We start from the raw sequence: 21,948 nt of genomic DNA, 5'->3' as shown, positions 1-21,948 counted from the left end.
ACTCTTCCCTCAGACTGCTAGAGGGTGTGTGTGCTGACTGGTAGCAGGCGGGTCCAAAACAAAGTCCTTTTTATGGCTAAAACTCACACTGCATATTTTGAAAACTAAAAACATATACAGAGAACAGGTTGTTCATGGCTGGAATAAGGTGCCAAAAACACCTGGAAATATATTTTTTATTTTTCCAAATGGCAACAGTCCTAAGGACTTCCCAAAAAAATTCAGGCAAACTTTTCGGAAAAGAAAATATGTACATATATAATATGTTTTTATAATGATGATGCTGTACCCCTTTTATTAAGCCATTTAAGCAATAAATGATTCACAGTTTGTGTATTTATTTTTGTATACGTATGTCACACTGTTTTGTATTGTATCCACCTGTCTCACAGATCAGGTTTTTGTTAGTTCTGGCCATCCACATACAGTTTTTGGAGCAAGATGAGCCTTCAAAAGGCGTTTTTGGACTTAGGTAATTTTCCCTGTTTGGAGAGAGAGAGAGAGAGAGAGAGAGAGAGAGAGCAATAAATTGCATGCATCCACACTGGAGCAGCGTCATTCTTAAAGTTCACATCATGGAGTTCAAAGGAGTGTGTGCGCTGCTGGGAGTGTTGGTACTGGTGAACTACTCGTTTCAGCAGAATCCACTGAAGAAGAAGCCACTGAAAAAAGGTACAAGGCAATCTGCAGAAATCTGCATAATCTCAGGCACTCTTTTATGAACTCTCTTCAAGCAGCATATTTCTGTATATTCATGAATCCCTGAGCATGCAAAGCAAATAACACCTGATTTAAATGTCCTTTTGTCTCTATGTGGCTGCAATCAGAAGCAACAAAGGATCCTGCCATTGAGGAGCTACAGAAACAGATCGAAGCCATCGTCCAGGAGCTCAACCTCCTGAAGGAACAACAAGCCCTGCAGACAGGTAAACTCCACTTTTGAACATTATAATAATAAAGCTTGTAGAGAGTCTTGAAGAGGGGTGCTCTGCCAAAATCTTCTTTGAATAGTAATGATATTAACTTTTTATTTAAAAAAAATAAAAGCTTTTTACAAAACAACAAAGTCCTTCATGTCAGCAGGAAACAGAATAAAAGTAGTAAGAAAGATTAAATCATGTTGCTGAGGAGAAAGAGCAATATGGATAATAGTTATCAGGAATTTATTGAATGGTTTTTCATGGTTTGAATTTTCATTGAGCAAATTTTTCCTAGATTTCCTAGATAAATTAAATTACCATGACACACAGGTTTACGGCTGGAGGGGCAATGGGAGACAAACGTGATTTATTTTTTTGCCCCAGGTGGTCCCCTAACAGGATAATATTGCAGCGATCGCATAAAATCAGATTTAGATTTGGAAACTAAGCCGGTTTTATCCCCTGTATCAGTGAACTTTCAGCTGCTGGTGTCCTTGAGCAAGATGTACTTCTTCCAGGCTTAGACAAGTAACTGTCTGTAGTGGATTACAACATTTGCTACATTGTTCAGAGAACTAAATATGTGTCCATGTTGGAGTCCAAAGTCTAAGGTATGCTTTTCTGGAAGATTCAGACGGATGGGATACATGTGGTTTTTGAAAGTGCAAATACCTAATCTGGGAAACACATGGAATACACTTTCTGACCTCTTGCCCAGAACACAAGATGATATCCAGTCCTATCATGCAATCATGTTGCCCATTTATTTTAAGCATACTGTGCTTATTAACTGTCTCAAAAACAGATTAGAGGACTGCTTTTAATCCCATTGACAAAGGCTATTAGAACTATCTCCTGTTTCATGACAATGAACATTGATGACATACATCTAACATCTGCTCCTTTTTATTTTTCACTTCAGTCTGTTTGAAAGGCACAAAGATCCATGGCAAGTGTTACTTGGCTGACCCTCTGAGAAAACGCTATCACACTGCCAGTGAGGACTGCAACGCCATGGGCGGTGTCCTTGGCACGCCCACATCCAGCGATGTGAATGACCAGCTCAGAGATTACATCCGCCAGAGCATCGGCCCTGATGAGCAGATCTGGCTGGGCGTCAACGACATGGTGACCGAGGGCACCTGGATGGATACGTCTGGCTTCAGCATTTCATACCAAAACTGGGACACGTCCAACTACCAGTCCCGTCAGCCAGATGGTGGGATGTCCCATAACTGTGCTGTCCTGTCTGTGGCCTCCAATGGGAAGTGGTCTGACGAGAACTGTCGTGACGAGAAGCCCTCTGTTTGCCAGTTCAACATTGTTTGATTCCATTTATGTCATCATAGACAACGCATGGTTGTAGCTGCTTTCAGTCTGTACCCTTGATGCAATGCCAATTTGCCTACTATTCTAAAAAGAGTTTAAAATCAGTGGTTCTCAGCTGGTGTTGCAATGAGACCAAATGTTTGCCCAAAGGTCACAGTAGTATTTTTTAAAGACATGTGATCTGGAGATGTGTCATTTACTGCATTCTTTGTGGTCACAATGAAACCAAGAAGAACGCCTTTCAGTCTAGAAAAATTGTTTGTCTTTTCCGAAAGAAATCCATGACCCCGCCTTTATGTCAAAGATTTATTTTAAGGTTAGAATGGTTCCATTAATTCTAAAACATATACTTAATGGTTGAATGAAAATGACAGCATTCCTATGACAAAATGTATGTGTTGGTGCTGGCACCTTTCACAAATGTAAAAACTGGGTGCAGTATTCCAATGTATTTCAACACCTATGATAGGAGTTAAACCCATTGGCTGAGAATCACTGGTTTAATCGCAGACATTCTTTCCCATCTACTGTATTTAACAACAGAACTCGCATTGAGCTGGAAATTATTATATTGCATTAAAGAGAAAAATAAACTCAACCTTATGCCTTAATTGTTTTCTGTCAGATGTTTTCAGTTTACTCGTCTTGTAATCTCCTATAATGTGTTGCGTTATAACCTGATAAAAAAAAAAGTTATCAATAAACTATAAGCTCCATTCCTCTCCTGTCATTTCTGGAAGGAAATATTTTAGGAAGTACCTTGATGCAAAATTGAAACCACCTATTTTGACGGCTAACATCTGCTCATTAGCAAAAAGACTAGAGGGAAACAGATAGTTCTGAAAAACGTGTTGCCTGTCAAGTAGCAGTGAATTTAAGTGACAACACTAAATAAAGTTACTTCAGGGATTTAATACATATAATTTGTTCATGAAAAAAATGTTTTTTAGGTGGTTTTTAATCTTTGGACAAAGCCAGGCTAGCTTTTTCAATTTCTTAACCGCTAAGGCAGCTATACTTCCAGTCTTATATTTACTAGAGATACAATAAAATGGAATCAATCATCTTACCAGAAAAAATACCATCAACTTACTATAAAAACTATATAAAAAAAATCCACTCCTCTGCTTTCATTTATTAAAGGAACAATATTTATGCTAGATACCAGATTAACACCACTAGCTCACACCAGCAGCTTGCAAGCCTGTTAGCACAAAGACCAAATACAGAGGGAAACAGCTAGCATACTTTGTCCAGCAGTAAAAGTATTTGCCTGCCAGTACCTTGAAATTTAACATATTTTAACTTGATGTAGTTTCCAAATTGGTTAAACAACCCTATGTAACATGAGAAGATCCAGAAGATAAATATATTTTTTAAAGCATTTGCATGTCTATTTCCCCCTAATAACAGTATTTTTTTTCAGTGGCTATAGCTGCTTGGGTTAGCCTTCATATTTACCATAAAATAATGAGCTAGAACTATAACAATTGTCTCCCATAAATTTTTGGGGGGAAAAGTCCAGTAAAGTCGACACTAAAAGACAATGAACAAAACAAGTCTTGTTTAATTTAAAACCCAGCATCTGCAAGAAATGTGGTGCAACTATGCAAACCTGGCTTCTGCATTTGTTGTTTCCAGTAAAACAAACTTCTCCATGGTAGCCTAAACATGGGCTGCTTAGCTCTGTAGTCTGAGGTCTTCCACACCCTTCTTCTTCACACTTGTTTTTTATGGCCAGAGTTCTTGTGGTCGAACGTGTTTTCACAATCCAGTATGCAGAACTGAAAGTGACAGTAATTGAAGAAGTAAACATTTCCTCACTGGATAATTTTTCTAAAATTTATTGCAAAAACAAAAATGTATTTACAGGTAATGTAAAAACACACAACTAGTAAACAATATAAAAACACTTTTAAAACATGGACCAAAAGGTACTTGCACCTTTTCCCCCCTTGCGCCTGAATCATGCCACATGTGTGCATCAATTTAATAAAACTAAACCAATTAAATTTGAAAGAAATACTAAGACATTTATGTTGCTTTCTTACAAAGACGTAGATGAAAAGCTGGACCAATGTTGACCAATGACCAATGTTTGCGGAGTAGGCTACAGCGAAATGTCGGTTAGCTTATCAGTAAGTGAAGCCAAGAAACAGGGGACAACAGTTAGCCTGTACCTGAAAAACTAACACAAACCATCTACAAGTAGTAGCCTACCCCCAAGGTTGAGTTAAAAACATGTTATCAAACTTCTATAATATTCTCATCGGGCTCTCAGCAGGGCGCAAACATCTCCCAAATTACCAGACTTCTTTGAAAAGATCACAGCTTCTACTCTTAATCCCTCAGAAATTACTGATTTTGACAAGACAATGTACACATCATACATTCAGGAGCTCCATGAACTCTCTTTCCCTGAGTATTATCGAGGCACAGAAGTTCACATGTGGAGAGTCCAGGGATACCTGGTGCTCAAACAAGAATTCAGTAACAGCGGTCCATCGTGCGATTACAGTCCTAACACACTACAGGGAATCTTCTGTTATCGTTGGCTGTGGATCCATGTGAGCAGCAGAGAGCTGGATAGTGTTCATATCACCTGTGCTCTTGAACGTGTACAGCTCATTGTCCATCATTCTGCGGTCCTGGAAGCCGAGGCTGTCCTGCCGCTCAATGGGAGTGCGCGGGCGAGACGGGATGAAAGTCTCTGAAGGGTTCAGGAATGTGTTGAAATGGTCCATCTCGGGCTCGTTATCCGGCTCATTGATAACAGGCAGTTCTCCATCAGTGGGGCCAGTAAATGTTTGATAAGAGTCCACCTGCATGCCTTTGTAATGATCCTGGATGCTGTCCGAGTTGGTGGCGTCAGCCAGCAGGTGGCCGTACACCATCGTCTCATCAATTGAAGTGTAGACATGAGATTCGTTGTCAGACCGGCTTTTGCTAAAGTGCCTGTCACCTGGGCGGAAGATGTTCCCTTTGCCCATGTAGATGGCCGCCTCCTTTTTCATCTTGTCTTTCTTCCTCTTTCTGTTTGAAAAGACAAAGGCAGGAAACAAACAATAAGAGTTGACTAAAGCTTTAACCAGGATGTTGACAAGGATTTAAAAATACAAAATAATAAGTTTCACTTCATGAGTTGAGATCTAAAACGTGATGCTTCAAGCATTGTGCTTTAAACACAGAGCCCATATTCAGGAAATGTTTCTAAGAATCACACATAAGCATGGAGTCTTAGTTGTGACAAAAAGTGCTAAAAGGCAAAAATCAAACTGACCACACCATAAATAAATATTGAAAAATATAAAATGTCAATAAAGCTTTTTACTTTTTCTTCAACTTCCAGTCTGTAAAAAATAATTAAAAAACATTTGTTTGTGTTTGAATCTTTTTTTTAAATAAATAAATTCAGTTATTATTTTGACAATATGATCATCTTTGACAAATTTGGGCTTGTTTCAGACTCACTACTGAAGAACCGAGCAAAGACCAACTCAATATCTTAATTTATGGAAAATTAGAAAAAGAGATTCAAGTCCAGGAATCTGGCCAAAATGGAAACGCAAAAAAAAAAGGAGACATGTATGAAACTCTTCTGGAGTTATCACTTTAAGACTCAGTAATGTCGTTTGTTCTCACCTTTTCCAATTTAGACTAAAAGCAAAGACTCTAGCCTTTTTCCATTCTATTTAAACTCAAACTCTCACATGTAACAAAGACACTTTGCTGCATGTGAACTCACTTTGTAATGAAGCCCACAACAGCCAGCACTGTGAGCAAAAGTAAGAGAGCTCCTGCTATCCCCAGGAGAATGGCCAACAAATCTGTAGAAGCAAACAGAAGAGAAGAATGAAGTCCTTTCATTTAGCTTTTCATGTTAGGTGTTTATGTCTTCTTAAAACAAGAGGTCAAAGGCCTGAATGATTCCTATTTCCTTACTGGATGACTTCTCAAGAACGATTTTGGTCACTGCACCAAAGTCTCCTTCCTCTGGAATACAGTTGGACATGTTGAGGTAGAAACTCTGATCCACAAGCAGCTTGTCCTCCAACTGCTCGTCCTCCCTGCGGCTAAACATCTCCTCCTCCACCCCCAGCTTCTTCACCCCGATGGAGGTGTGCTTGTCTTTGCATTTGGGCTGGCTGACGTTGACAAACTGCAGGTGTGCTTTGTAGCCGCTCGGGACATTGACGATCCAGGACAGAGTGGCTGAAGGCCTCATGCCCCCAGGCCAGTTGGGGGTAGCCAGCAGGGTCGGAGACGACATCGTCGGATTTATATTGTAAATGATGGTCTCTGTAAAGACATGGAAATGATGCAGAGTGTTAGTGCTGTACTCTCAAACATTTGTAGTACAACAGTGCCCCTGTGTGGAATACTCATGTAAAGTAAATGTGCTCTATTGAACCACATTTACAGTTTAGACAGCATATAGCAGGATTATTAAAACTTGACTTACATTGTGTGCAGCTAATTCACAAAACAGACATAAGCTTTAACAGTTTGGTCTATTGAATGGAGGAAATGTAGTGTGTCCATTGTAACTTTCTAAACCTGCAGGGGATGACTTCAATGAACAGGCACAGACCTTAAAACGTTTGAATTTACTTCTTTTTTCAAAAGACTAAGACAATCAGCTTAATTTTGATATTTTAGGAGTTGAAACAGATCATTTGCATTTCTACCTTAAATTAGGTTAACATTTTTGCGGAAGCCTACTTTTTTAGATTTTAGATTTCTTTATTTAAAAGGGACAACGCACATTAATTAACAAGAGCAACGAAGTCACACATGTAAATGTGCCAGATTTAGCCATGCAGGCAAATTTTCATCTGCAGTCCCTGATAGGTTCATTATTTGTTCAATCCTTCTGCTTCTTTTGCTGCTGATGAATGAGTTCAGGAAATGATAAAACACTCAAAATGTTAACCAACAATTAGAAAACATTTTTAAAACTGCTGCACCTAAACCTTGAGGTCAGATCCCTCCTTCCGACAATCATGGGGTCGCTCCCGACTCAAGACTGCTCGGAACTGATTATCTGCTCAGATGATCTTGTAGTGTGAGTCGTATAAAGATCCAATCTTAACGTTCCTGATCTGCTCGGTGATCGTCAGCGATTTATTTCAAAAACAATTTCAACAATTTGAAATGTTTATAGAGCGCGCTGGTCAGATAAACTGTTCAATAAAAATAACTTCTGAATTACTAACATAATCTGCAGATGTATGCAGACCTCCGTCATGTCTTACCTTGGACCTCCTCACTGTAGCTGACGTTGAGAAAAGGTCCGCTGGTCTTGCTGAAGTCTGGGACTGTGGCTGTGACGGAGACGTTGGAGTGCACCTGAACTTTGGGGATGGCTCCGTCAAAGCAGAAGTCTCCGACAGGAAACCCGTGGCCCTCCAACACATGCAGGGAGAGCGACTGATTGCACTCCTGGCCGGGCAGCGACTGTCGGAGACTCCCTGTGGGCGATACCAGATCCACCGTGCCGTCCTCGGGGGGGTTGATGTGCCAGGTGAAGCTGTGAAGGGGCATCTGTAGACAAGAATCCAGTTTGGGAACCGTGAGGAGAGTGGAAGAACACGACGCCATGTTTTGACAACCTGTTCAGAAGAATGCAGAGTGAGATGAGAAAAACACAAAGATGAGATAACATAGATCATAATTCATTTCTATTTGTTTTGGTTTTTTTGGGGGGGGGGGTAATTTTTAATTGATTTACTGACTTCCATAATTTAGGAAATAAAAAAAAATACCAAAGTCCTGGTAATGATCGAAATCATTTGGCAACAATTGGTAGTCTGACTTATTTTCTGTCTTAAATATTTCTTTGTGATAAAATCCACCTGAAGGTAAGCTCTGTTCATTCACAAGACACGGGCCAAATAAAAACATCTCACCAATAACTTTAGTGGCAGTCAGCCGCATTTCTTCATTTGGGCAGTCGAGGAACGACAGGCCGGCCTTGGTGCCTGCAGCCACATGTATCTTCTCTTCAACCTTTGAGTCAATGCTCATCTCACAATAGGGATCAGAACCAACTTTCTCTATCTGCAGGGACACTCCTTTGTGCTTAGTCAGATCCACTGTGCACAGGACTAAGAGAGAAAAACAACATGGAGGGACAACATTTCGGTTTTGTTTTTAAATAGTCTTTTTTTTCACAGCTTTCCTTTTGGGCCAGGGAACAAGTAAAAGCTGTGACCGGTCCAAATGTTTTATGTAAAATCATGTCTGTCAAAAATGTTAGTATTCACACATCCTAAATGTTGAACCCTTATGTGTCACCAATCAGATTTTTGGAGACTTACTGTCATTTGTGGAATAAAAATGATTGAAATGACAACAGAAAAGATTTATATATACTGAATCATTGAATTCTATCTTTTTTCCATCTTTGTTTGAAAAAAAACCCCCAAACACCCCTCGTTTGGAGTGTTTGGATCATGTGTCCGAGGTATTTTTCATCTGAAGCTTTGTTCAGAGATTCAGAGTAGAGGTGCTGCTTGTCAACAGGCAAGGCAGGCAACTGCTTTGGGCCCCAGACCAGCAGTGGGCCCCTGAGGGCTCACAAACTGAAACCAAAGCAGTGGACCAAAATGTGCAAATTTTACAATTACAGTAGGAAACCTCCCTAAGGGGCCCCCATCTGACAGCACCTACTCTTGTCGCCCTGCTAATGGTTGCAGGCATTATTACTGTGAATACCAAAGTTTGACAAAATGAGAGAAAAAGGAAAAAAGAGGAAGAGGAGTAAGTGTCGGGACACTGGCAGACATGATGGTGATGAACGCTGGTTGGAGGGCCCCCCTGAACTGATTCTTGCCTCGGGCCCCAAGAGACTCTAGATCGCCACTGATTCAGAGGCGAACATTATGTGATTCATTTGACAAATATGTCAACAAGCTTTAAAATTTCTACTTTTATGTATAAACTCAACTGAAATGTGCTTGGAAAACAAAGTGTAAAAAAGTGAAATAATCAAAACGAGCAGCTCCTCACCTGGATGTCCACTCCTCATTAAAGACACTCTGTAGTTCAGGGTAAGTCCCTGCAGCGTCTTGTTGGTTTCACAGTTCTTCAGCACCATGTTGAAGTTGCCCTGTTGATGTTTGGGCTGAGGATCCGTCAGAGTCAGTTTGGTCACCTTCTTGCCCTCTTTCTGGTACTCCACCTCTACGTCTTCGCTGAGGCACTCTGGAGCCGTGTGGTCACTAAAGCGCATCGTGTAGTTGTGCATGCCGGGCACCGTGAAGTCCCACTGCACCTGCTGCTTGTCGGGGAACTCATCGGGATAGTTTGGTGTGATGAAGTTAGTGTCTGATACACCTCTTGGTAGGTTGACTTTCACTATGGCCAGCACTGGGGAGAAACAAGGAGAGAATATTGTACAAAGGAAGTCATCAATATCCATTCATAGAAGCTTTTAAAAAAGGGAACTAATGGTGTATTTACACACACATAAAACCATTTCCATTTAAGAAATGTTTGAAAATGATTATTTTTGTCCTATCCATTGTAGTTCTTTAAAGAAAGAAAATGGGTATCAGCAGGTCAGATCTTGAAAAAATCGGAATCAGGCAAAAAAGTGCAATCAGAGCATCTTTAGTTACTACACAGCAAATATGCAATGATTGATATAAATATAAAACTTTATCAGGATATCTGATCAAATTGATAATACTTAATGACTCTTAAAAAGGGTTAAGTGCAGAGTCACTGCCATGTGAGGATCAGGAAGTAGTGACCAGGTGAGTCAAATTGCCAGACTAATCTGTGTTTATTAATCTACGTTATTTTGCACCAGCAATGACATAACTGTACCATACAAGTCAGGGTCATGATATATCGATGTATGGATATTAAATCTTAACCCTTTTGATGAGTATCTCAATATTACTTTGACTTTCTTTGCCGTATCGCAGAGCCCAAAATCTTGTTAATTTCCTTTCATTTTTATGTCTTTGTTATAAATCGGATCTTTTACATTATGTTAGATACGTGTATGTGAGAAGGAACAACAACAACAACAAAACAAACTTACTATTGGTCTCAGGCCCAACTTTGAGTTTAAAGTTGACAGGATCCAGCTTTCTGTCTCCAGGTACCTGTAAGGACATACGGCCTTTGTACCGAGCCAGGATGGTGGTCACAGTTCCTCCTTTGCAAAAGACACCAATGGTTGCTGGGCCTCGGAAATAAGTAACAAGAGAGTACGTGTGCCCGTCCGGACAGGTCTCCTCTTTGGGAATCTGCTGCATGCCCACTTCTGGGAAGTCCAGCTGGAAGGCCCGAGTGGAGACGACTTTCAGATCCCAGGTGAAGGTTCGGTTAAAGTCCGGGAAGAGTGAGGACTCTGCCTGAACGATGTCACCTGAGCAGGAGGTCTCCGTGCAGTCTGGAATCAGACCATATAAGCAACATCAGTTCAGTTCAGTTTGAGTTAAACAGACCATATAAGCAACATCAGTTCAGTTCAGTTCAGTTTGAGTTAAACAGACCATATAAGCAACATCAGTTCAGTTTAGTTTGAGTTAAACAGCTGCATTTTAAATCATGAAAATGAAGAATAATCAGCATTTCATTTCAAAATGAGAAATAATTACTCTTGTGACTATTATTATAAATAAGAAATACCTGGTTAAGTGCAATAACATCCATTTCCGCTCAACAAGACAAATCATACATTTTTGAACGATGTAATGTAACGCTGAGAAACCACAGCTGACAACCCCCCCCCCCCCAAAAGGTATCCCACCTTTCAAAAAGAAACACCATAACAACTGTAGGACTATTATAAGCTAGGTGAAAAAATGCAGTTGTAATTTACAGTATGCCTATGTAGCAACTAACCTGGCAAGCTAAACTCAGTCCTAAGCGACCGAACATTACTGGGTTACGTCTTAACTTGTGCAGGTCTCCAAATACAATGACTCTGAACATGATGTATTCTTTTTTTAAAACGTTTTTTTGCCCGGTTCTAAGATAATGTATATTCATTTCCTTTTAATGATTCCTTTCAGACAGAGTCTTCTGGTCATCAGTAAATTTAAAAAGTTTGAATACTTTACTTTTTTCTTCCTTTTTCTCACCAATTTCTCTGTTGATCTCCACACTGAAGACATCCTCAGGCTGTGGACAGGTAAACTCCACAGAGGTGTTGCCAGGAACGTTCAGCGTCAGCTCTCTTGGATGGCATATCGATGAAGGCTCTTTCTTCTCACACACGCTGCACTCAGGCTCGTCACTCATCTTTCTGATGATGATCATGGTGTTAGGATCCGGCATCACATACATCATTCTGCCACCTGAAGAGGAAACAAAGACAGAGGGTAAAAGTAATTTCCCCTTGTGGGATTAATAAAGGATGCATAATAAATAAAGAAAGAAAAGAGATATTGTTACATTTAAATTCATATTAACAGTTAAACATATTTCATTTAGTTGGTCCATCTTATGTAGATTCGTAGTTATGTAGACTTTTTGGAATGAAGTGGTGGGATTTTGCATGTTCATCTAATTGCCAAAGTTAGCATTTAGCGTATTGTTTAGTATAACATCTCTTTATTTTTCTTTTAAAACAGCTGTTGTTATACTCATTTAAACACCACTGCACTATTTTGCAAATATTCAAAATGTAATTTATTTATATTTATTTGATATAAGGGTGTCCATTCAACATTTTGCCAGGGACAGTAGGGACAGTAGGTAAGAGTTAGCTTTCTATACTTTCTATATATTTAGTTCACTTATCTTTTTTTCTTCACCTTCAGAAAACGAGCATTGTGCCTGAAAAATAAAACTTCCAACAAACTGCAAGGCCATGAAAATAGAAAAGAGCAATCTGAAAGACCTTTAGAGACATTCATAGAAGCATCTTTTTGTCTCTTTTGTTCTGTACACAAGTATTGATGTGTTTTCTTTCTGTAGTGAACAGTGTGAAAACAACAGACACTTGCCTCTTGGTGTTACTTTGACAGTGAAGGCGGATGAGTCCAGCTCTCCATCTTTTGGCGCCTCTGCAGCCACAGTTGTCGCTCCGAGCAGCTCCAGGTGAGACACTGCGCCGCCTTTACAGTAGTTTTTGGTTTTGATTGTTCCGTCACTTCTAGTTGTAATCACTGAGTACTGAAACCCATCTTGGCAACTTTCTGCTCCAGACATCTCCTTTAATCCGTCACCAGGGAAGTCCAAGGATAATATAGTCCTCTCTGGTACACTGATGTCCCATGTGATGGATCTTTTAAAGTCTCTGAAGAGGTTGGGTTCAACATCTCCTGCAGCATGAGTGCAGGAGCTCTGTGTGCATGCTGAGAGACAAAAAAGAAAAATGTTAAAGATATCAATCAATTGCTTAAATCACTCTTCAATACACAAATAGAACCAAAATGAAAATCAAATAATAAATGTACTGAATGTATCGGTATATGTAGAACATTTGTACATTTCAGAGTTTTTAATATATTTAATTGGGCTGTCAAACAATAACAGTTCTTTAGTTTCGATTAATATCTAAATTAAGCACGATTAACCATATTTTTTAATCACATAGGCTTTTATTTTGAATTTTTGTATCGTCTTAAGCCGAGTACTTTACTTCCTGCTTGATTTTGGTTTGATAGGTGAACTTTATTTTGAAATGCAGTCTACATTCTTACCTATTTTCTTGTTCATCTTCACACTGTACACATCCTGAGGTTTCAAACAGCCGAACTCAAGAGAGAGCGCTTCAACATTAGTCAGAGTCTTCTCTGTAGGGCTGCAGTTTGGACTGGAGCCGTCCACAGAGCACACTTCACATTCTGCTTCATTGGGATCCCGGCTCAGGATCACAGTCGTGCTGGGACCAACAGATAAGACCATTGTTCTGCCCTCTAATGTGGCGGCAAAGGAGAAAGAGACACAGATAAAGGATTGGGTGAAAATGAATCCATGACTACATTTTTGTGTAAAGTCCTCTCTTAGTTCATAATAACAACCACCTTTCCATGTTGCATCACTACATTTAAGGAAAAGTTCATGATGAATGACATTATGTGTATTTACCTTCATGCCAATACTAAGATAAACTGACAACACTTTCATACCTAGCTTAAATGTGTACTAGCAGCTAGCTGAGTTAGCTTAGCTGACAGACTGTAAACACAAGAAAACACTTTGCCATGAATCTGAAGTAACTGAATCAGCCTCCCAACAGCTCATAACTTATTAACCCCTTGTTAACTGTTTGTTCAATCTCAGTTTGTTTGTGTTTCCCACCAAGAAGCTGTCTGACACACAACAGGCTAATCACTGAACAACATCTAGTTTTTATATTTCTTGTCTCTGAATGGATTAAAAAAACACATTATCTGTGTACATTACTTTACTTATACAGCCATTGTGTTTCCACCTGCTTTGAGCGTTAACTAAGCTAGTTTGGTTAGCTGCTAGCTGTAGATTTATCCTGTAGGAGAAGAACACATCTTCTTATTAAACCCTTGGCAACGAAACAAATCAACAAGTTTCACTCTTTCAGTATTTGCAATATTAAAGGAGCGTAGAATATAATCGTAACATGTTCATGCTAACTGTTTTTTAGCAAAGACTTGACGTTTGTAAATGGCAGTTGAATTATCTAAACAAATTTTTTAACTAAAGACGAGCTGCTGCTGTATCGTTGAAGGGTGTCTTATAATAATTTGTATTCAGTAGTTTTTTTCTTACTCAGTGGTCCTGCAGAGGCCTGGAACAGCACAGATTCAACCTGAGCCTTTGGTTTGACTCGCAGAGACACAACAGCTTCACTTGGAAGGTCGAGACGAGTCACAGAACCACCTCGACAATATTCAGTCTGGCTTCTGCCGTTTGTTTGGGGTGTGGTCACCAAATACTGAAATCCATCGGGACATGGTTGTGACGCCTCCATCAGTCCATCGCCGAGGATGTCCAGACTCACAACTGTCTTCTCAGGTGCCTTCAGTTCCCAGGTGAAGGTCCTGGTGAGCTCTGAGAGGATGGAGGGTTGAGTTTGGACTGTTGCGGGGCTGCAGGCATCCTTAGTGCACTCTGGATTACATTGAAAGACAAACAGTTGAAGATGTTAGCTCCCATGCAAAGTGGAAGTACAGGTCTATTAGGTTCTGATGTTAATTCAATGGATTTAACTTTAAAGTTATTTTGAATTGATGTTGGACTTCAGAACAAATAAGAAGATTTTTGCTAAATAACTGTTGCCCTATGTGTTTCAGTTTTTTAAATATTCAGGGAATGTAGAGCATGAGGGAAATATTCAATTGCTGACTTTTGTTGTGAGTAATTTATCAGTATAGACCTGACATTTGCTAGTTCATACCTTCAATTTATCCTAGCACCACAAAATATAAAGCATATCTGAAGCATTATGGATTGAGGGTTAACGTGGAAGCACATAACGTTTTTGCATTACAGAAGTAGTTCATTGATATGTCAAGGGAGCTCGCAGGTGGAAAGACTTCTTTAGAGAAAGAAACATTTACTTGTGGAAAGTTCAGGGAGCATTCACCTTAAATTATTATTATTGTTTTCTTTTTAAAGATTTATTTTGGGGCTTTTTATGCTTTTATTGTAGAGATAGGACAGTGGGTGAATGACATGCAAGGAAAGGAGACACAGGTTGGATTCAAACCTGGGTCACCAGCACTAACAACTTGTTACACGTTACAACTCTGGGAGCTGCCACCTGCAGAAGTTCTCCGATGACACAGCCATCGTGGGGTGTGTGTCTAAGGGAGCGAACAGGAGTACAGGCAGGTCATCATGGACTTTGTCGACTGGAGTGAGCTCAACCACCTTCAGCTCAACGCCAGCAAGACAAAGGAGATGGTGATTGACTTCCGCAGGAGAACATCCAGGGCTTGGACATCGAGAGGGTGGAGACGTACAAATACCTGGGTGTTCACCTCAACAATAAACTGGACTGGTCACACAACACCAACGTCCTGTACAAGAAGGGCCAATGTCGACTTCACCTGCTGAGACGACTGAGGTCCTTTGGAGTGTGCAGGACTCTGCTACAGACTTTTTATGACACTGTGGTGGCGTCTGCACTTTTCTATGCAGTGGTCTGCTGGGGAGGAGGGAGCACAGAGAGAGACAGGAAGAGACTGAACAGACTGGTCAGGAGGGCCAGTTCTGTCTTGGACTGTCCTCTGGACTCTGTAGAGGAGGTGGGTGAGAGGAGGATGCTAGTGAAGCTGACATCCATCATGGACAACCCCTCTCACCCCCTACATGACACTGTGGGGGCCCTGAGCAGCTCCTTCAGCAGCAGACTGAGACACCCACCCTGCAAGACAGAGCGCTACCGCAGGTCGTTCATCCCATCTGCAGTCAGACTGTTTAATCAGACTCTTTAACAACATCACCACCTCATGCTACACACTGTGTGTGCTTTTTTTAAGAACAAAACCCTTTTTGTAGTTTTTTTTGTAGTTACTGTGTAACATTACATTATTGTATTTTTTTATTTAACTGAATGTAAATATATTTGATTCTAACTTCTATTTTTATTTTTAATAATTATATTCCCGTCCCCTGTTTTCTGGAGCTGCTGTAATGCACAAATTTCCCCCACGGGGGATCAATAAAGTTTATCTTTATCTTTATCTTTAACCACTAAGCTACAGGCGCCCACACTTTAAATGATTGTAAGTGTTTTATTTCACTGTCTGATGAATGGAAGTTTAGCTCTCCGTCTAGTGGATAACTGTGTCTTTCTGATATTTGCTACTGAGCAGGTTATCTTTAGAGGTTTTTTTTTAAGGTTGTTTGTATTAAAAACAGCAGCTCCATTGTATACAACAACAACAAGCGCTGACAGCTACGAGGGTGATCCAAGTTAGTCAAATTGGAGATATTTGGGTGTATTTCTGAGTTTCATGTCTAAGTCTACATTTCACATTGTTTCAGCTTGATTTTGATACATTCTTCTATACAATATTAATTAATTCTCTGATAAATAAACCCCAGAAAGTTACCTTCGACATAGACAAGTTCCTTTTTTATTTTGGTTCTGTTTTTACAGGTTTGCTTATAAATAACAATATTCATAATGGGGTAGTAATTAAATATCCATCCTTTTTGCACCAATAAGGGGATACTTTGCCGGATTGTTTCCCTGACAAACTTCACGAGACTTGTTTATGCTCACTGTTGAGCATTAAAGCTGCAGCACTATGAGGTACCGTGTGGTGTATCAATGAACTCACCAATTGTCCGAGAGATCGTCACATTGTAGGCCTGCTCGACGGGCTGGGGGCAGTCTAACAGCAGTTTGACCTCCTCCTCGGGGACCAGAGACAGAGACGAGTGGCAGGTGTGTGTGTCATTCACCCCGCTGACCGTACACACCAAACATTGATCTAAAGGCAGCTGTGAGGACAACGTCACCGTCGAGCCTTTGTCTGGTTGGACCGACGTCTGTACGCATTCTGAGGGAAGAAACCAGAGGGAGAGTGGCTGAAAATACTGATTTTTAATAAGGTGGGGGAAAAATGCAGTTAGAGAGGAAGTAACACTGTGAGTGATGTCCTGTTATGTCTGCATATCAGCTGCTTTGAAAATAGTCTAATTGCTTTAATTGGACGTCACACAAATGTAAGACTTCAACTCAGAGCAACATCCACTTAAGATCAAAGTTTTCTCTTTGCTAGTGAGACCATGCTGCTGATAACCTCTCTAAATGTAGATGAATTCATCTACCACAACTCTGAGAACAAAGTAAGAACGTGCTGCTTTTGTTGTCTTACATGTTCGTAAATGGAACAAACAAAACAGTTAACAAGACTTTTACAGCCCTATCACTCTCTGACATCTCTCCATCAGTGCATGTCCACAGGATTCTGTTTGTATTTCAGCCTGTGTGTGTGTGTGTGTGTGTGTGTGTGTGTGTGTGTGTGTGTGTGTGTGTGTGTGTGTGTGGCATGTTCAACAACAGAGTGTAAAATAGAATTTCCCCTCGAGGGATTAATGAAGTATATCTTTTATTATATAATTAAAAAATGCATCATCAGATTGAATTTAAAAAGTGGAAACTACAGTTAGTTTTAGCTCTATTCAACATGGCCCTGATGACGATGGAATAAAATGGATTGACTTTCACCTCATCGATATATCAAGGTTACAAAACAACAGATAAGCCAGATATTCAGTTTGCTGTTGCTGCTAGAGCAAACAAAGTGGCTCCAGACACACCTTTTCCCATGTTCTGTAAAGACAGACCATCTGAACGCTGAGTGGAGAGAGGTTTTATGAGCATAGTTAACTTCTCTTTATGTGATATACGAGACGCTTATCTGACAAATGCAAACTTCTCCTTTCAAACACATGTTTATATTTGCATTATGCTACTGTTACTGTTAGGTCTGTGATCTCATCCTGCAGCTCGACAGCTTTGGTTTCTCATTTGTCAGGCGCAAAGTTTTCCTTTCAAACACTTTCATACTAGACCTTAGCAAGGCCGGATTAAAACAGAAAACACCTTAATCATCGATTGTTGTAGGATACTGTCAAAGCCTTAAAGGAGTTTCAAATGAGTTCTTGGAGCATCATTTTCTAAATAAATTAAAGAGGCCATTTTTGTGAAATTCAAACAGAATACTCTCCAATACATCTTTTTTATTTTTTTTACCAATTTGGAAATAAAGTCCTATTAATCTTTGGTTACTTCAAACGAGCAATGTTTAACATTTTTATCAAACATGACACATTTCTATAACAAAAACAACATACATAAAATACATGTCAGGTCAAATAGGGTCAAGATAAGACTGTGTGACAACACCACCCAGATTTCAATAGACTTTTTCTGATTTTTAGAAATAAAACATCTACATATTCTTATGTCACTTGTAAATATATAGTCTGGTTGTTGCCTGCATGTGACACAATGTCATCTAAAATATTGGCTGCCATGTTTTCCTCAGAATCCTGTCCTTAAATATAAGCTTCTTTTCAGTTTACAAAGTCTACCTTTGAGTAAATCCTACCTGTTCTACTTATAGAATACAACACATAGCATATGTTTTAAATCAAACGAGCCCATTCAGCCACAAAACAATCACCTGTTTCTCATTTCACCTTTTCACTTTACAAATCCTACTGGCCAACCATACAACTGTAATTGTGCCAACTACTCTCAATAGTGGGTCATCTATGTGCATACATATGTGCATGTGTAGGTCTTCACACACGCTCAGAAACTTCAATCACAACCTGAACTTGTGAGGCAACACAAAGCGCTGCAGCAGTCACACAGACAGTGTTGACTGAAGAGCTTCTTGTGACCGTAAACAAAGGGTGTGTCGAGGATGTCACAGGGTTCAAACTGTCACATTACGCAGCAAAATACAATTAGTTTTTTTTGTGTGATTATGTAGGCTTATCAAATAGCCGAACATACATTCAGCACGCTGCATAGACACCTTTCCCCAAGAAATAGAACTAATAGCACACAAAAACCCGCCATATTCATAATGGAGCAGCAGATTGCTGGTCAATCATTAATGGAGGGATGATGAATTCACGCAGGAAACTCCATTATGCCTCATAAAGCTTTGGAAAAAGTCAGTGTAGAAGTCAAATCTGAACGGTAATCCTGCGAGTGGAGATATAAACGTCACTGTCAGCTATGTTAATAATGTGAAAACTGTCTTCTTAATGATTCTAGTGTGTTTCCACAGAGCTTTACAGGACTGACACTTTGCATTAGATGTCGCTTGAGCACGATAGACAGAATGCACTCCTGTAAATTGTGTGTTTCACCCACTTGGCACAGAATTAAAATTACGCACGCCAATAAATATCAGGGCGTTCTGTGATGCTTCAGAGCACTTTTAAAAAAAAGTTTAGCCCTCTAAAACAATGAAGTCAGCGAGGTCTTAAAGCAACTAAAGCAAGTGTATGTTGCTGGAACAGATTAAAAAACTCACCTGATGAGTCGAAGACGGCCAAAAGAACAAGTCCCAGGAGCGCGCAGGTGTTAAGAACACGCATTTTCTCTGAAATTAAGGATTAAACGTTTAAAATCAATATATTTCAAAACGTTTTTTTACATTACTTGTTTCCAAAAGTGTGTTTATCTCTCAAACACACAGCCGCATTTTCACTCACTTCAAAGCAGCAGCGTCGCTGACAGCCACTTCCTGCTCCGCGTTACCTGTGCGCAGGGCGTGGTGCGCAGACGTTACGGGTTACCTGCCCCAACTTGACGGGTGAGGAGGAGGTGAGGAAGAGCCCTCCGTATTCACCCTGTATAAGAAACGCTTGCAGTGATAGACTTGTGATAAAACACGAGTCCGTATGTGACCTCGTCCACCGCGTGGCACAATGGCTGCCCTATTTAGAATCAGCCAAACATGCCGGAGATTGTTGGCATCGTGCTGCTGATCCAGAAGCCTAAATGAGGGAAAGGAAGGGTGTGGAAACGGGGCTCAAATGAGAGGTTACATAAAGTTTGGACACCCAGATTTGTAGAATAATATGACCCAGCATGCATACGCATTATATCCTATATTCAAATAATCCTGATGTCATTTAATAATATTGCAAAGTTAAAAAAGTTAGGTTAAAATCAAAAACATTAATTCAGTTCCTTCAGGTATATTTCTCAAATTAGGACTATGAATAAAAGTCAGATTATGAGGCATTCCCACCTCCTGACATGATGAAATAAAGTGTGTTTGTTTTGTGATAATAGTGAGCTCTACTCTGTGAATAAAACTCCCATGTTGCAGAGGCTCCCACCTGCCTCCACACGCCTTCATGACACAAACATTCCTGCACAGAAACTAACCTGAGGGCAGGACCACTTTAACACTCAAAGTTTGGGTAACATTTTCTGAAGCGTTAGCTGCAAATAACCCTGCAAAATCTAACCAATACACACAAAATCAATAGCCATAAAAGAGCCTCAGTTTCAACCGTTACAGTACAATTAAAACCATATGTAGGTTATAGTTGATTAACCCTGTTGTAATTATGAATAATACAAAAAACACAAAGTTTAAACTGTAAAAATATGCATTTGATGAACACACCCACACACACACACACACACACACACACACACACACACACACACACACACACACACACACACACACACACACACTCTCTCTGTTTAAAGCCATAACGACTGAGGGTTCTTTGCTGAACCAGTCTGGCAGCATGCAGAGTGGACGGTGTGGTGGATTGAGACAGCTTCAGTGAGTCTCAACAACAGACCTCAGAGAAGAACCAGCAGCAGCTGTCACACTTCACCCCCCCCCCCCCCCCCCCCCCCCCCCCCCTCTCTCTCTACTGCAGGACAGCCAAACATGTGCTCCAGTTTCCATTCTGGTGCTTTGAAAACTGATTATCAGATGGATCTGTTACTGTGAGCTATGAATGTACTGTTTGTCATTCTGTCATTTGTCAAACATGCATTTAAAACTTCTGTATTGTTTATTATAGGCTGAAATGGGGTTTGAATTCATTTACCATCATGTTTGGTGTCTTCTTCCTGTTTTACTTCATATTTAAAAACAGCAGATTTGGCCTAAATAAAATGACAAGACATACATTAATAAGAGGATCAACCAGGAGAGAAAAGTGCTCTAAAAACTTAGAGTGGAAACACACTGAGGGGTTCAGTTACTTTCAGTCCTGCTCTTTGGCATAAACCCCAGCATTTCTATCCAGCTGTTATCTGAGCAGATCTGATTCTCTGACGTGAAGGGCCTGAATAGTCCACATGGGGGCAGTAACACAAGAACAACAAGCTGTACATGTCTTGTCATGAGTGTAAGAGCTGCAGAAGAAACTGACGAGGGCAGAGGTCATTATTTAAAGGAGACCTTGCTGAATTGTAGTCAGTGTTGGTTTCACTTGATAGAATTATATATCCATGCAGGATAAAGAGCCATGACACGTTTATAGATATATTTGTGCTGCTAATGTTAAAGTCATCAACATACATACAATACAATAACATACAATAATATAACACCCACAGGTATCTTACATTTGTCAGAGTATAACCTTTGATTAGTTAATTTTGCTGACTTTTACTTTTTGTAATATTTGAACAATTGGATTTGACTTCTAAAGCAGTATTTTCACATTGTTGTATAGTGGGACTTTTTATTTGACTGAAGAATCTGAATAATTCTTCCACCACTGCAAAATCACTGAAAGTAAGAAAAAAGGCTCACGTCTCCAGGTAATAGTCTTTAGTCTGACCTTGTAGAGAGTTTATAGAAACAAAACAAGCATTTGAAAGAGAAACTGTCAATCATTTTGTAAAAGCAGACCCATGGACCAGCAGTGACTGATTGTCAGGCTTGTGGTGTGCTAAAAGACACCAGTTGGACTCATCTGTTGCCTCCTACCCACTCAGCGAGCCAACCTTCAGGAGTCAGGGGGTCTGAGGACTCTTTGCCCCCACAGGGACCAAAAGCACCGAATGCTACACCCATAAACTGGGATAGCAGCTCCCCTTACAGCTGTCTGCTCTGCACATAAAATTAGACCAACAGACAGTCGTACTGTAGGCAGCAGGCAGAGACAACGGGGAGAAAATACAACAAACATGGACCCAACTTATAACTCCAACTATGACTTTGGTAAGGAAGGACAAATAAAGATGTTTCATGGTGGATCGCGCTCATCTAGCGCTCTGCTGAAGACATGA

The 21,948-nt window shown here is 40.1% G+C and overlaps 2 protein-coding genes across 3 annotated transcripts; one reads left to right on the top strand and one right to left on the bottom strand.

Moving 5' to 3' along the window:
* The first annotated feature begins 513 nt into the window (after positions 1–513).
* LOC132991657 (tetranectin-like) lies at positions 514–2,847 on the top strand. The gene is made up of 3 exons (XM_061060477.1): positions 514–672; positions 828–926; positions 1,843–2,847. Exons 1-3 carry the CDS (start codon positions 534–536, stop codon positions 2,247–2,249), a joined length of 645 nt encoding a protein of 214 aa, XP_060916460.1. The 5' UTR covers positions 514–533; the 3' UTR covers positions 2,250–2,847.
* A 1,230-nt stretch (positions 2,848–4,077) lies between these two features.
* Positions 4,078–19,527, bottom strand: cdcp1b (CUB domain containing protein 1b). 2 transcript variants are annotated; one of them, XM_061060474.1, is made up of 14 exons: positions 19,389–19,527; positions 19,208–19,276; positions 16,487–16,708; positions 13,965–14,306; positions 12,917–13,132; positions 12,218–12,568; positions 11,351–11,566; positions 10,303–10,656; positions 9,261–9,620; positions 8,159–8,356; positions 7,505–7,861; positions 6,192–6,548; positions 5,995–6,076; positions 4,078–5,282 (listed from the first exon to the last, which is right to left on the bottom strand). In XM_061060474.1, exons 2-14 carry the CDS (start codon positions 19,269–19,271, stop codon positions 4,778–4,780), a joined length of 3,624 nt encoding a protein of 1,207 aa, XP_060916457.1. In that variant the 5' UTR covers positions 19,272–19,276; positions 19,389–19,527; the 3' UTR covers positions 4,078–4,777. The 2 variants fall into 2 exon arrangements, with proteins under 2 accessions (XP_060916457.1, XP_060916458.1); XM_061060475.1 differs by lacking the exon at positions 19,389–19,527 and having other exon boundaries at positions 19,208–19,382.
* Between the last annotated feature and the right edge of the window lie 2,421 nt (positions 19,528–21,948).

The sequence above is a fragment of the Labrus mixtus genome, chromosome 16 (genome assembly GCF_963584025.1).
Source record: "Labrus mixtus chromosome 16, fLabMix1.1, whole genome shotgun sequence".
NCBI classification, from domain to species: domain Eukaryota; kingdom Metazoa; phylum Chordata; class Actinopteri; order Labriformes; family Labridae; genus Labrus; species Labrus mixtus.
The sequence above is the reverse complement of the archived record's forward strand: the minus strand, read 5'-3'. Positions and strand labels throughout refer to the sequence as shown.